Source organism: Schistocerca gregaria, chromosome 2 (assembly GCF_023897955.1).
Source record: "Schistocerca gregaria isolate iqSchGreg1 chromosome 2, iqSchGreg1.2, whole genome shotgun sequence".
In the NCBI taxonomy this organism is placed as follows: Eukaryota; Metazoa; Arthropoda; class Insecta; order Orthoptera; family Acrididae; genus Schistocerca; species Schistocerca gregaria.
In genome coordinates this window covers 997411968-997426132 of record NC_064921.1, presented here as the reverse complement: position 1 = coordinate 997426132, position 14165 = coordinate 997411968, and the positions used below count along the sequence as shown (strand labels likewise).

At 40.5% G+C, this 14165-nt stretch overlaps 1 protein-coding gene across 1 annotated transcript in view; it reads right to left on the bottom strand.

Moving 5' to 3' along the window:
* Positions 1-14165, bottom strand: part of LOC126335499 (uncharacterized) — a 116852-nt gene that overhangs the window by 18480 nt on the left and 84207 nt on the right. Inside the window, exon 5 of the mRNA XM_049998837.1 lies at positions 7685-7793. Coding sequence (XP_049854794.1) covers positions 7685-7793 — 109 coding nt within the window. The remainder of the gene's footprint in view (positions 1-7684; positions 7794-14165) is intronic.

Genomic DNA, 14165 nt, shown 5'->3' with positions numbered 1-14165 from the left:
TGTACATGGAAGCCTGTACCTTAATGTACGCACTGACGCCATTGCAGTCTGATTCTTCCTTGTTTACCTTGTGTACTGAGTGTTTAAGATGTTTCCAATAATCGTTAGTCCCGGCGACTGTGAATTACGGGCTGTTATAAGATTTATTAGTGCTAAAGGCCTAAAAGCGATCGATATTCATCTTGAGATCTGTGCACTTTACGGAGAAGACATTATGAGTGATGGAATGGTAAGAAAGTGGGTGAGAGCATTTAAAGATGGCCGCACAAATGTGCATGATGAACAACGGAGTAGGCGTCCTTCGGTCGTTAATGAAAGTTTGGTGCAGGAAGTGGACAATAATGTGAGAGAAAAAAGACGATTTACAATTTCCACCTTGCGGGATGACTCTCCTAATGTTTCTCATAGTGTTTTGTATGACATTGTGATCGAGCACTTGAATTACCGAAAATTATGCGCACGTTGGGTACCGAAAATGTTGACGGATGTGCACAAAACCAAACGTTTAGACAGTGCATTGACATTCCTTGAGCAGTACCACAAAGACGGTGATGATTTCTGAAGCAAAATTGTTACGGGCGACGAAACATGGGTGGCCTACGTCACACCAGAATCAAAGCAACAGTCCATGGAAGTTGAGCAAGGGCATCGTTTTGCTGCAAGTCAATGCCCGTCCGCATGTGGCGAATCAGACCAAACATCTCATCACATCTTTTCGATGGGAAAGTCTAGATCATCCTCCGTACAGCCCCGATCTTGCGCCCAGTGACTACCATCTGTCCCTCCACTTGAAGAAACACCTGGGTGGTCAGCGTGTTCAAGACGATGACGAAGTCAAAAGAGTGGTGATGCAGTGGTTGACAAGTCAGGTGGCAGACTTCAATGACGAGGGTATTCAAAAACTGGTCCAACGTTGTGACAAGTGCCTCAATATTGACGGAAATTATGTAGAAAAGTAGATTCAGGTACAGGCTTTCATGTAAAAATAATATTATTGAGATATCTTAGCACGCCTTTTTTTTAAAATTTAAAAACGGTACTTACTTAACAAATACGCCTCATATTATGATCAATATCCATGTTTTATTGGTATCACCATGAAAATTTAAGAGAGATGGTGGATTAAAATTACTGTGGCTCCGTTCCCTGCGTTACTACAGAATTAAATAGTTTTCATAAATGTTTCCCTTTATGGCTGATCTTAGGTCGGCCATATTTAACACTGCTGCACCTCCCTGGGCACAGACAGCTCCTACTCCCTATGACGTAGGTTCTCGTTTGTCTCACTCACACACTACAGCGCTGAGGCCTGATCAACCTGAGATGCCTGTGAGTTTCCCCATCTCGTGGCGAATTTGCCCCTTTGTGACACACGGTCCTGGGCGACAGAATTCATTTCACAATTCCTTGATGACTGTGTCTTTTGCTCATATGCTTAAATGAGAGCGAAATGCTCGTTAACTCACAAGTGTAAAACATACAAAGACGAAGGAGATGGGTCTAAAGAAAACAAAATTTTTATGAGAGTCGAAGAAGAAGAGGGGAATGAGTACAGTGAGGAAAATGGTGATGGAAATGAAGAAGAGTCATGAAAAAAGATTATACCAGAGGCATTAAGTGAACTGGCAGCATCATTTCCAGTAAACCAATAGAAAGATCTCAAGATACGATGAGTTCATCAAGACGATGTGACATCACAAGCTTACAAAAAGTGTCATGTAAGAAAACCGTACTATTGATAGCAGCGGGTTTGGAAATATAAATAAATAATGTTGTTCTTTTTTTGGGTAATGTTGGTCACCCTGTCAACTGCCAACCATACGTGGCACTTAGTGCTAGTTCAGCAGCAATAGCCTTCTGTATTTAAGAGTCACAGCGTGAACTACATTTTCAGTTTTTTTAGTAAGTAAGAGCGTTTGTTGTAAACAAAACCATAGTGCACTTCACAATTAATTGCCTGTTTCACTGCTTTCGCTAATATATTATTGATTATACAGCATTTAAGGTAAGCCCTAGTAGCATCTGGTATTTGTTGAATGAAATCACGCATTTAGAGTAATACAATTCGCCTTGTAAACTGCTCATCTTTGGCCTAGTAATATTCGTTTTCTTTGTTCTTCAGGTAGTCAGAAAATATATATGGAAGCCAGAGCAAGCTAAACTGATTGCAGGAGATTTGAAAAAGGTAACGCAAGTCTCTGATGCAGGACTTTCGATTAAAAAGGCTGAGGAAAATTTTAAAGTACCTCGTAGCACACTGCAGATCAGATTAAAGACTGGAAGTGAATCGGACCCTTAGGTAAGCCGTTTTTTGTCACACAGTTGTTGAATACTACAGCGTGGTCATCCTGTGAATTAATCTTATCCATTTTTATGCTTCAGGTGGGTAAAAGAAGGACTGGAGAAGATTCGAAAGAGGAGAAACAAGCTGTTGGAGGTTCACTGATTTCAAAAACTGGGCGATCTTTTAATATTTTCGAAATAAACTGTGTTCATTTTGTTAACTCTTCTACGATGTGTCATGTATATGATGCAACTGTTGAGAAAGCCAAGGAACACTGCATCTCTGTGCCTCAATTTTGTGGTAAAAAAGTTTTCATTCTTTAAGTCAACTCTGAACAATGTATATCGAACGACGAAATTTGTCGAACGCACAGCTATCGTGTCGGGAGATGGAAAATGTTTAGCGTTGTGAATAGAAATAAGTAAGACCGTTGTAGCCTCGAGTCCCGATTCTCTTACCTTCCGAAACTCGTTCCTCGATTGTGTAGTGTGCAGTCTTGTTCGGATTTCTGTTGGCAATATGGATTGGTGCTAAAAGACGATTTCACGAACTGAATAGATTGTGAGGGGGAGACAGTTTTCTGAGACTTCGTAAGTATGGCGCCGATGCTTGTTTTCCATTTCAATTATAGTGCACGTGGCGTCAAAATGTCATCAATAAGGAAAAATAAATGGTTCAACTATTGACAATTGACCATTTTAGACTGGTGTTGGATAAGAGACTATACTCTACAAATGACAGCTTCCGAAACTGAGTTATCAACAAACACCGTTTGTGAGTGCTAAGGGTTCTGACGAGATGTCTGCTATGTGATAGTCACGAATGACAGTGTTCCTATCGATTGACAAAACAAGATAGATGAAGGAGACGAATCACATATAGGCACTCAGAAAGACAAGAAAAGACGACTCCTAAAAAATGAAATTGTATACGTATGGATCGTCGGAGGCACTGAAAGGGTATGCTGGAAATGCTTCACAATTCGAGTATACTCGTATTCGAGGGGCAAGAAAACTTTAGCGTTTGTCATAAAGCATTTCGTCTTGCGAGGGACCAAAGTTATAACGGATGGGCTTAAGTCCTACAACCGTTAAAGAAACAAGGATTACAACCTGAATTTTTAAATCATGCTATGGAATTTGTCTGTTCGAACGATCTATCTGTGCACACACAGAATAAAGATCGCTTGTGGAAATCTGCCAAATCGTTGATCAAAAGAGAGGGTCGATCGGGAGACAAACTGCACTTGTTCCAGTACCTGTACTTCCACAATTTGCGGTTGCGTGGGAAAATTGAGCCTCAGACTCTTACAATATTCCTCAGAGACGTCTCTAGATTGTACCGGGGTTACAGAAAACAAGGATTGCTTCCGGCGGCGCATAAAACTGGCGGAATAATTCACGAAGAAGACGTGGCTGACCAATAAAGTCAGCGAAATTACTAGTTTACTTCGTAATTAATGTCAAATTAATAAACATTCGTCTTTTGTTGTCGCGCTAGTCATCACAAGAAACAGTATCCCTATTTGACGCTACGAGACCCTCGCGTTGGACATATCGTACATCACTCGGAGCCTGAACGTTCGATAGGCAAAGCTTCTTGCAAATTATCACGATCTGCTCATTAACTGTTGAACGTGCTGCCTACATTACGTAAAGATCACTGGCTAAACAAGTGCAGCATGTGTAAATTTTTCTAATTTGACTGAATTCCCCCGTTTTGCTTGTGAATTTTCATAGTATAGAAAGAAAGAAGAACGAAAACCGATAAATGGCGATCTTTTCATTTTACTTCGCAAACGCTGGCCAGCTTCTGAAATTTACGTACGACGCTGATTAAATTTGTTTAATACTTTCATGGTGTTTGAGAGCGTTTGTGTTCAAGCTGTATACTGGGAGTGGTATACTCATATGGTCAGACTGTACACCGATCTATTCAATATTCAATTTTTGCAGAGTGCTGTTAAGCATTTTGATTAGTCGTTTTGCCTGTTATTGGAGCAGTCTTTAAAAAACTACATACGAACAGGCAATTTTATTCTTGTTAAATATATTTTAAAGCTTTGCGCTTGGTTAAGATTAGTAATCTGTTTTTCTTAGCGATTTTGGCTAGCCTGTGATTCAATTAAATGAAGGTGCTTTTGAAATAATTTTGAGAATTTTTTCTCTTGTTTTTGGCCAGTTGTTGGTAAAAACTTGTTTGTTCAAACCATACCCAAGGATTAAATATTTATCCAATGAGGATCCTCTGATTTAAGAGCTCTTCTAGCACAGTTACTTGGCTTTCAAATTGCATTAAGCAAAAGTGTTTCACTGTCTCTTACCAAGGGGCTTTTGTGCGACGTGCTCCTTCATTGTAGAACTTAAAATATTGTAATAGTTTAGTCTAATTTAAGACATATATTAGAAATGTTTTTTATGTGTGTTTTAGATTACTGGAGACAATGATAACCTTTCTATATTAATTGATATTTGTTTGGGAAGAGAGCGTACTTGAATTGCTAGATGTGGTGGTTAATCTGTAAAGCTGTAGGAAAATTTTACACCCACAAAGCCATTGTTATATAATTTAATTTTTAATAGACTGTACGTGTTTTAAAAAAATACTGTTGTTTATTTTTGGTGGCCTTTATTGCTGTTATTCAAATTCGTAAGCTAGGCGTTTTCCTATTTGAGAGTAAGTATTCTCGTTACCTTCCGCTAACGAATTTAGTTTATTAACTTAGGGAAACATTAAGATAGATTAAGAAATGAATTGACTTGATAAAGTGCTCTTTTTGTTTTTCGTCAAAAGCACTTGTGTTGTACTTGGAAGACCATACAAGACACGCATCCAGTGACGACACTCAAATGAGACAGTTGACAGACACACAGCTCAGGTTATGAATGATGGCACACTTGTGAGATACGCATGTAGATGACTGCGCCATGGGATGGCAAGCAGAACGCAGCTGTCATGTTCAAAAGTATCTTGAAGATTAGAAATTTGTATCATGTTCAGTTACTGCATTACATACTAATTTTAACTAAATCTCTACAGTTTGCTTATCAATTACTTGTTGTAATACAAGAAATCAGGGGTTCTTCTGCTTGAATATCCCAGAACTTGAAGTATCTGGGAAGCAGAGTGCGCTCTGAAAGACTATCAAAATTTGAGAAGTGGTGGTCCCATTCAGTATTCGGTACTAGATGCGTAACACCAAATTTGGAGTGAAAGTGCTATTTCATCTGAAATAATGGAAGATTTATCTGCCATCAAGATAGTCAACCATCAGTACCAGAAATCTTGATTTTGTCAACAGCAGTGGTTTCTTCATGCTACAGGACGGGTGAAACTCAATGGGACCTGGGGAAAGTAAGGCTAGCAACCTGCTTCCCTGGTACTTTAAGTATGATGCTGGCAACAATCAGAGCAAAATGCCTCCGATCTTTGGAGATGACGTAGTAATTGACAAACCAGCGTAATTTTACATCTACGTTCTAATTGGCTGCCTTATTTTAATAGTATAGTGTCATTGGTTGGAGAGGGGGAAAGCGGGAGGGTTAAGTGTAATAGGGGAAGGGGAGGGAGGAAGATGGGAAGGAGAGGAGAGGGGAGGGGAGGGGTAGATGAAAGAGATCAGGTGGCACTTGTCTTATGATGATGTCACTGATAAGACTGATGACATCACTGATGATTCTGAAGGTTTCACTGGTAAATGTGCTCATGTCACTGAAATGGGGATTGTGATGTCATGTGATGTGGATGTGATCACCTTCAGGAACTTTAACTGACATTTGAAGGCCAAAATGTTTCATAAAGCCTGTAGATTTACTACTTGAATAGTTCAGTCTCGGTGTACTATTTACACACACTGGTGGTAGTGAGTGCCCTGTACGGAGTTCATATTATCAAGATTGAAGACACATGTAGATCTCCTCTCAAACATACACAAATATTCAATATGTTAGTTACTTTTCGTATAGCAACGTATGACCCAATATGCACCAAATGTAAAAGCATAGACACTCCGTACTTCATTGCACACTATTTTACTTTCATGCAGTGGGTTACTTAATTTCGAAGTATCAAAGTTACTATGATCATTAACAAAATAATAAGCAGTTCATCACAAAGCTGATGAATGAATGACATGCAAAAATATCATATCATTTTATTGAATAGCTTGTTTAAAACTGTTAGGGAAAGGTTATATTGTAGCTGGCTTGCATTTGCTGCTGTTCTGTGACTATAGCAAATGTGCCACTTGCCATGTAGAACACTAAACCACGTGAGAGTTTCTTCATACAAGCCAGTTGACCAATCTCCATGCCACGCCAACAGTCAAACGTACCAGCTACTAAATTTGTGGTAAATCTCTGTGTGAGATGGGCTTTAGATTCCCTTGGACTTCGTTACATGTTGACCGTTTTTCCTCAGGAACAAATAACTACAGAGAGAGCAGCAGCGACTTGGTAGAAAGTAGTGACTGAAGAAACCCAGTTTGTACTATAATGTCAAAAGAGACCAAACCTTCCAGACAAAAAAAATCTCTTGTTGGTTTGACATTAATAGTCAAGTTGTTAACTGAGAAACACAGTAGAGTCGGTGTAGTGCGACTGCATATGGTGCAAAATTTAAGGATGTGCTGTGTGCTGTTACGCGCGTAGCTTGCCTGGAACTCTGCTCATTGAAGGTGTGTACCATGACGGCTTCTGCCTGTGGTCCCGTTTAAAAATCTTTCGTCCCCATATTGATATCACCAATAACTTCATTACCCCATCGGTGTCCAATAAAGATATCATTCCTCTCCCACATGCACACACTTTATTGTAAACAGCAACTCAGCTTTTATGCGGTAGTGGAAAGTGTCCTTTGGGAAACATCACGATACTTTCATTCTTCACTGATAAAAGCAGTACAAAAACAATACTGCAGAGCACAAACACTCGGCACAGTTACCTTCACGATACATCCACATCCATCCACTCGTACGTTACCCAGGACGGCAATATAGGATTCCCCCCACTGTTTACTTGTCTTATTGTCAAATGTGTGTTAGTTTTAACTAAAGGAAACTTCATAACCCTGAAGATGGTTCACGTACGCTGGGGGGGGGGGGGGGGGGGGGGTATACACCTGTTCTTGGCAGCATAATCAAGGTTCATTTACCAGTAAACTGCTTCGAGCCAGCTTAATGAAACTCCATGTAATGTCACTTCCTACAAACTCTACAAAGGAAGCCTGATCCCTAAAAGTAAGTGTTTATAAACACAAATCAATACACGTTATACCTGGGGAATAACCAGCTACGTAAATATTTGCCTTTCAGAGTAAACAATTCGTTTTAAAATACTATTGTTAATTAAAAATATGATGTCATCAAGCTCTATATCGTTTCTTCTCGCAGAAAACACTCACCTTTACATCGCCAACGTTGTAGTCTAAGGCGACGCAAGTCAAGTCGACTATATCATCGACAGTTCTCAGGCCCAACCCGACATAAAGGGAAACGTCGATGAGAGAAAGTCTGGAAAGAAATTCAGTTTTATAGTAACACATGTGGATCTTGTGAAAGAGTATCAATGAAATAAAAAAGTTCCTCTCCACAATTAGGGATGTATAATAAATTCACTCATGAACAACATGGTATGTAATGAAACTTCCTGGCAGATTGTGTGCCGGACCGAGACTCGAACTCGGGACCTTTGCCTTTCGCGTGCAAGTGCTCTACCAACTGAGATACCCAAGCACGACTCACACCCCGTCCTCACAGCTTTACTTCTACCAGTACCTCGTCTCCTACCTTCCAAACTTTACAGACGCTCTCCTGCGAACCAAGCAGAACTAGCACTCCTGAAAGAAAGGATAGTGCCGAGACATGGCTAAGCCCGAAAGGCAAAGGTCCCGAGTTCGAGTCTCGATCCGGCACACAGTTTTAATCTGCCAGGAAGTTTCATATCAGCTCACACTCTGCTATAGAGTGAAAATTTCATTCTAGAAAAGTCCCACAGGCTGTGGCTAAGCCATGTCTCCGCAGTATCCTTTCTTTCAGGAGTGCTAGTTCTGCTTGGTTCGCAGGAGAGCTTCTGTATTTGGAAGGTAGGAGACGAGGTACTGGCAGAAGTAAAGCTGTGAGGACGGGGCTTGAGTCGTGCTTGGTTAGCTCAGTTGGTAGAGCACTTGCCTCCGAAGGGCAAAGGTCCCGAGATCGAATCTCGGTCCGGCACACAGTTTTAATCTACCAGGAAGTTTCATATCAGCGCACACTCCGCTGTAGAGTGAAAATTTCATTCTAGAAATGGTATGTGATGTTCCATATCTCATTAAAATATCTCATTAGACTGAACATATGCTTCGAAACTGACAGTCTTATAACGAAAAGGTGACGACTTGAAGTAAAATATGTAAATACTACAATATGACACCTGCAGTGAAAAATTTTGAAGACCAAAAAAATCAAATTGACAGAGTAAACAAGAGAAATCTCTGAACCGTTTCATGACAGCATTTTTTGCAATACTGAACGTAAATACATTATTTGTCACCATTTTAAACAGTGAAGTTTGCAATTTTGATGTTGGCATTTGATTTTTTATGCCATTAGGCGGGAAGCATGTAGGGCTTGTTTTTTTGTTGCAGAAAATGACGGCGTTACGAACCGATCATTAGAGTGTGTCCGTAATTGTGCAAAAACACAGTGTTATTCTAATTTCGACGGTAGTTTTGGAGTGTGCTTCTCCTCCTGGAAAACTAAAGGTAATGCAAGTTGTTTCACAATAGATGATGCATCACCCACCTAAAAGCAGAAATGGGCTAGGTACCTGAAGTACATGGAGCTACAGACGACAAAGCACATTCCATTTCACCACAGATATCGCAGGAATCAATAATGTATAGTCTATCTATATCCGGATCCCGCTCCAACTACTGCCGGGTCTGGGTGCTGATGAGGCGGTCCTCCCACACTTTTCGTCCTCCACTTGCTGCCAGGTCACACCTCTCCTTTCCACAGGTATTCTCACTCCCATTTTCCACCGTGTTCTTGGGCGCCCTCTAGGTCTTTTCCCATCCATCTTTAGTTCTTCTATAATTTTGGGGAGTCTCTGCCCATGCTTCCTCTTAACATGCACATACCATATTGATCTCTTTTTTTCAATTTCTTCTCTCATACTTTCTTGTTTAAGGTCCTTTCTAATCTCTACATTCCTTACTCTGTCCATTCTTGTTTTTCCCTTAACTGCTCAGAGAAATTTTATTTCCCCTGCTTACAGTCTACTCCAGTCCCTTTCTGTCATTGTCCATGTTTCTCCACCATAGATGACAATAGGGAAGTAATAATTCTTATACATAAGGAGTTTTGCTTTTTCTGAAACTTCCTTATTCCAAATCAGGTGTTTTCTTGTTTGGTAGAAATTGCCTCCCTTTTGTAACCTCCTATTAATTTCGTTAGTTATGCTTCCATCCCTAGATATTTCACTCCCTAAATAAGTGAAACTTTCTACCACTTTGAGGGGTTCTCCATTCAAGGTAATATTTCCGTTGATCCCTTTCTCTCTTCCAAATACCATTACTTTGACTCTTATCTTTATTTATTTTTAATCTATACCTTTTCATTATTTCCTTCCACGCATCAAGTTGTAACTGTACATCTACCTCTTTAACACCCCACATTTCTATAGCCGGCCGCGGTGGTCTCGCGGTTCTAGGCGCGCAGTCCGGAACCGTGCGACTGCTACGGTCGCAGGTTCGAATCCTGCCTAGGGCATGGATGTGTGTGATGTCCTTAGGTTAGTTAGGTTTAAGTAGTTCTAAGTTCTAGGGGACTAATGACCACAGCAGTTGAGTCCCATAGTGCTCAGAGCCATTTGAACCATTTTTGAACATTTCTATATCATCTGCGAAAAACATATTTTTGTCTTTTTCTTGCACTATATCTTTAACTGCTCTATTCATTCCCTCCATCACAACATTAAAATGTGCAGGAGATAGAATACTTCCTTGCTTAAGTCATTGTCTTATTTCGAAGTATTCGGAGTTTCCCAGTGGTGTTCTAATTCTACAATTGTGTCCTCTATACACTGTCTTTATTACATTAATATATCCATCTTCTATATCTATCTTCTTCATTTCTTCCCAGAGTCTTTCCCCGTTAACTGAGTCATATGCCTTTTCTATGTCTACAAAAACCATTGTCACCCTTTTGTTATACTTCTAACTTTTTCTATCATTTGACGGATAGAAAATATCAGGTCGAACGTGCTTCTTCCTTCCCTAAACGCATGCTGTTCTTCACTCAGCTCCTTTTCTATCTTTTCACTTATTAGATCTAGTAAAATTATTTCAAAAATCTTGGCTGTATGACTCATAAGGGTTATTCCGCTACAGTTTTTACAAATTTTTTTTGCCTTTTTTGAAGATGAGAACAATGTCTCCTCTTCTCCAGTCGTCAGGCATTGTCTTGGCTGTATGCCTCATAAGGGCAATTGCGTTATAGTTTTTACAAAGTCTTTTATTGCCTTTTTTGAAGATGAGAACAATGTCTCCTCTTCTCCAGTCGTCAGGTATTGTACTATTTCTCCACACACTTGATAGTACTCTATGCAGCACTACGTCAGTTTCAGGAATCGTATCCAGAAGGGAAACAGTAACCTGATGTTACAGAAACTGTGAGAGGATACAGAAAAAGTGTGTGTCATATACCAGCAGTAAGCCAGTATTGATATAATTTCCGCTCTTTCACATCAATAATTTGGCAGAGATTTTATGCTTGAGGAACTCTAAAATGTTTAACAAATAACACTTTGATGATATTTCTCGTACTGTGACTCCGCATCATGCCGAAATATGTGCTTATTGTTAATTAGGAAAGCCAAACAAAAGTAAGTGATATGTTTTTGTAATTGAAAACGCGAAACGTACTGACACGTTTTCATGCACTGTTTTGATAATTATCGCTTTAGAATACAGGATGTAAGTAAGTTTCCTTCAGAGACGTTAAAGACACATAGTGGGTTCCAAGACTTACGTTTAGCATAGAAACTCATATCTGGAAACGCACCGTTTACACACTACAAGCGAAGTACCACAACGCACTTTCAAATCTCTCACATTTTCGGCGCTACTGACTAGGTTGTTACGTACATCATTAACCGATCACCTGATGTCAAATGCCCACTACAGGTTTGTTTACAAGCCATTCAGTTGCTGCCGTGTACCAACTAATCCTGTCACGTGCTGTCTGAGATCACGTGGGCCAGCGATTTGGGCAATTATGGATATAGGTTATCGTGGCCCAATTGATTGGCCTGCACGTTTTCCAGACCTGAACCCACTAGACTACTACCTTTTGGGTCACATGAAATCCATGATTTATGAGAGCCCTGTGGCATCCGAGGGAGGAAGACGTACAGACGGGACTTATGGCTGTGGCGTATGCTGGAGTAGCAGCTATTGGTGATCGTGTGTACCAGAACATGGTAAGGAGGTATCGTACCTGTGCCGACGCTGATGGTTGTCACACTGAGTTCTACTTGTAAGTGGACTCAGATGAGAAGCAGCAGGAGACAGAGAACAACATTTGTTGTATTTTAACTGTAGCAGGAAACTGGACACGAGTTTCTATGCTAAGCTGCACTGGTCCCCACGACAAGTCCTCAGAGTCTGTAAAGGGAATTTACTTACACCCCACAATACGATAGCTCTCTCTAATGAATATCATATTATTATTGCCCGTATTTTTGCAAAGACAACAACGAATAAAACGGTGCAAAATGAGCCAACGAGAGGAATCTCTCTGATCGCTAAGTATAGCGTACATTCATCTGCAGATGGTGCTTAAATGTGTAATGCATGGGGACAGACCTTCCATAAAGAGCATGCACGATCTTTCGTAAGCGTCTCCAGCCCTCGCCCCTCACCTCTGTCCCCCCCTGTGTTCCTGCTGGCCTGGGCGATATTCCAGGAACGCGGTCAGACTCAATTCGGAACGCCACCAGCGATTCACACGCTCAGAGAGTCTTTCTTTTGCGATGGATTCTGACTTACCCTCGTTCATGCTTTCATGTGTTCACTGGCAGTTTCAAGTTTACAGCATTGTGCTACACGCAGAGGGTGACGAAATAGAGTGTACAAAACTTTTAGCTCTATGTTTGAGGATCTCTGAAGGAATGCGAGATAGTAGTACACAAGAATGTGAGACTTGCCCATATTACGTTGGTTACGAAAACCAAGAAGAAAATTGGTCTAGAGAAGGACAAAGGAGAGTCAGAGACGCTCGTAGTACAGTAGTCTCTCGATAGGTCGAGTTTCCAATAATCTGAGCCTTAAAAAACAAAAAACAAAAAAATGCAACGATCTACTTTCTTTTTTTACTGACATGATAAATAATGAAAACATCATTGCAAAAGATAGATAGGGAGAGTACAGCTCAGTGACAAAGCAGATAATAATGCAATAAACACCGACGATTAGCTCGCTGCCCTGTTGCACGAACATCTGTTGTCAGTATGGCATGAAATACCCCGACGGCTGCCGGCTGCTACCGATCAAACCTGGGGAGTTCATACGCTGCTGTAGTTTCCAGTACCTTTACTGTACAGTGTTGTGTGTCGTTTTGCTTGTTGACTGTGTGTTCCATTGTACACCTTACAAAGATGAGTGTTGTAACAAAAAAAAGGACATTTGTGCCTTTGCATCTAAAATTAGAAGCACTAAGACGACTTGACAAAAGGAGAAACAATAAAAAAACTTCTCTCGAATATGGTGTCGGTGAAGTTACTGTTGATGACTGGCGAAGATACTGACTTAAATTGGAACAGTTTTCTTCACAGAAATGGTCACACGAATCTCTCAGTCGAAGAAGTATAAAGAAATCAGACTTCGAAAAAAACAAGTGAGGCATTGTTCATGTGGTTTACCGAACAGAGACAGAAGGGTGCTCCGATTTCTCGTCCAATCTTGCAAGAAAAAGCTTTGTTTTTCAGAAACCAGCTGCAGGAAGGAGATACCAATTTCGCAGCTAGTGTGGGCAGGCTCGACAAGTGTAAGAAGAAGTATGGAGTGCGTCAACTAGACGTATGTGGAGAAAAACTCTCTGGTGACGCTCAGGCCGTATCAAAATTCATTGTCGAGTTAAAAAAAATCATAACTGACGAAAATTTGTCTAATGAACAAATACATAACTGTGACGAAACTGGGCTAAATTTTAAAATGTTACCATCGAGAACATTTGCTTCTTGCTCCTGGGCACAAAAAAAGCAAAGAGCGGCTCACAGTTATGGCAGCTTCAAATGCAACTGGAAACCACAAACTAAAACTAGTTGTGATTGGGAAGTCTGCCAAGCCAAGAGCATTCAAGAATATATCCATCACAGCTCTTCCAGTTGTCTATACACATCAGAATAATTCCTGGATGAATCAGGAAATCTTCAAGAACTGTTTTTTAATTCATTTGTACCTGACTGCAATAATTTCTTTAAAAGAAAGGGGACAGCCGTGCAAAGCAATATTACTCATGGATAATGCGTCCGCACATCCACGTTTAGGTGAACTGCAGTGCGACGGTATCTGCGCCTTGTTTTTCCCACCAAACGTTAACTGTCTCATTCAGCCCATGGATCAGGGCGTTCTGGAATGTCTAAAAAAAGTATCGACGGCGATTGCTCCAGTCAATCCTGCATTCCGAAGACAACGAAAGCATTGTAGGAGTTTTGAAGAAAGTGACTTTGAAGGACGTCGTGTACTGGATTAGCGAATCTTGGAGCGAAATAAGGTCAGACACAATTTCTAAGTCATGGAGGCAAATTCTACAGGAAAGTATGCCAGACACAGAAAATGAAGATTTAGGAGATGAGGACGATCAACCATTGTGTAATTTAAACAGAAGTTTGCCAGGATGTGA